The sequence below is a fragment of the Tupaia chinensis genome, unplaced genomic scaffold (assembly GCF_000334495.1).
Source record: "Tupaia chinensis unplaced genomic scaffold, TupChi_1.0 Scaffold000211_1, whole genome shotgun sequence".
Lineage (NCBI taxonomy): Eukaryota > Metazoa > Chordata > Mammalia > Scandentia > Tupaiidae > Tupaia > Tupaia belangeri.
Genome location: NW_006159686.1, coordinates 1,688,987 through 1,690,350, shown reverse-complemented (window position 1 = coordinate 1,690,350; position 1,364 = coordinate 1,688,987). Strand labels below are relative to the sequence as shown.

Here is a 1,364-nt window from a genome sequence, read left to right as displayed (position 1 = left end):
GGGTCAGGGTCAGGGTCAGGGTCCGGGAGCCAATCTGGAGCGCAGGGTCAGGGTCAGGGTCAGGGTCCCAGAGCACATCTGGAGCGCAGGGTCAGGGTCAGGGTCAGGGTCAGGGTCCTGGTCCCAGAGCACATCTGGAGCGCAGGGCAGAGTCCGAAGGGAGAGCATAAGGGCCAGACTGCACTGAGTCCAAATCATCTCTGAAAACCCGACGGTTCCCAAACAGCGCGGCGTGTGAGAGCCCACGTCCACGCCCCAGTATGAGGGCACGGAGCTAACCCAAGTAAGGTCGCACGGAAGGCAGACCCCCCCCCAGACGCTGGCGGCCGCGCCTTGACCCGGGGCTTCTCGGTGAGCCGCACACCTCTGCTCCTGTGACCCGCCCCGCAGGGCTGCTTCCTTACAGCCACCCCATGGAACAAGTGGCCACATTCTCCAGTTGGGACACTGCACATGAAAACCTGGACTTGCACTTTCGTATGGAATCTCTGAAGTTCTGGTCGCACGGATTCACACGGCAGCTGGGAACCCATGTCAGCGTTAAGAAGCAGCTGGCCCGGGATGGGCATGCACCCAGGCCACCGCTGCCTACTCCTGCCTCTGAGGGCGGTCAGGGATCCCACCTCTTAAGAAAAGCTACGTGGAGTTGGCACCGGGGCATAGCGGTCCCTGCGCGCCCTTTGAAAGCCGAGCTGGAACACTCACAGAGCCCACCTCCCTGCCACAGGAGGCTTTAGGGAAGGGAACCTCGGTGCCTACCGTTCACTATCGACTGGGGCTCCAGGTCTGCACCGTCGGCTGTCAGCGTGGAGAAGACGGATACAACTGGCCGTGCAGGAGCCATCAAATCACCTCCGTCTTGTAGGAAGGAACCTCAAGGGTGAGGTAGCGTCCCATTGCCCCCTAGGGCATCGGTCCGCTCTGCACCGGCTTTGCGTATTCCAGCGCGCTCTCCTCCGACCAGGTGTGCCCAACTGTGACACAGGTGTGTGTGCGTACACATGTGCGCGCAGTTCCTGATAACCTTATCTAGCCCGCCATTCTCCTGTATTTGACTCTTGCTCACTAAGTTACATTGTTTTTCCCCCTTGAAAAGGTTTACCTTTCTGAAAATCCTAATTTGTTAAAGACAGCCGTGGGCACGCTCTCACTGGGACACCAGCTTCCAGGGTGCTCCTGTGAGCTGCCGCAGGAGCCAGGGACACCGACCCTCCAGTCCCCCTGTCAAGCCTCAAATCAGGAGGGGATTTCAGACTAGCCGGCTTGGGAAGAAAACAAATCCCAGCTGAGGATGATCCAGCCGAAACCAGAGCCGGCCGTGCGGCGCCCGAAGTGCAGCCGCAGCTGCCACACGGTGCCTCTGC

The 1,364-nt window shown here is 60.3% G+C and overlaps 1 protein-coding gene across 1 annotated transcript in view; it reads right to left on the bottom strand.

Moving 5' to 3' along the window:
• Positions 1-890, bottom strand: part of LOC102503351 (transmembrane protein 132D) — a 399,636-nt gene extending 398,746 nt beyond the window's left edge. Inside the window, exon 1 of the mRNA XM_027771410.1 lies at positions 760-890. Coding sequence (XP_027627211.1) covers positions 760-844 — 85 coding nt within the window. The 5' untranslated portion in view covers positions 845-890. The remainder of the gene's footprint in view (positions 1-759) is intronic.
• Positions 891-1,364: the final 474 nt, after the last annotated feature.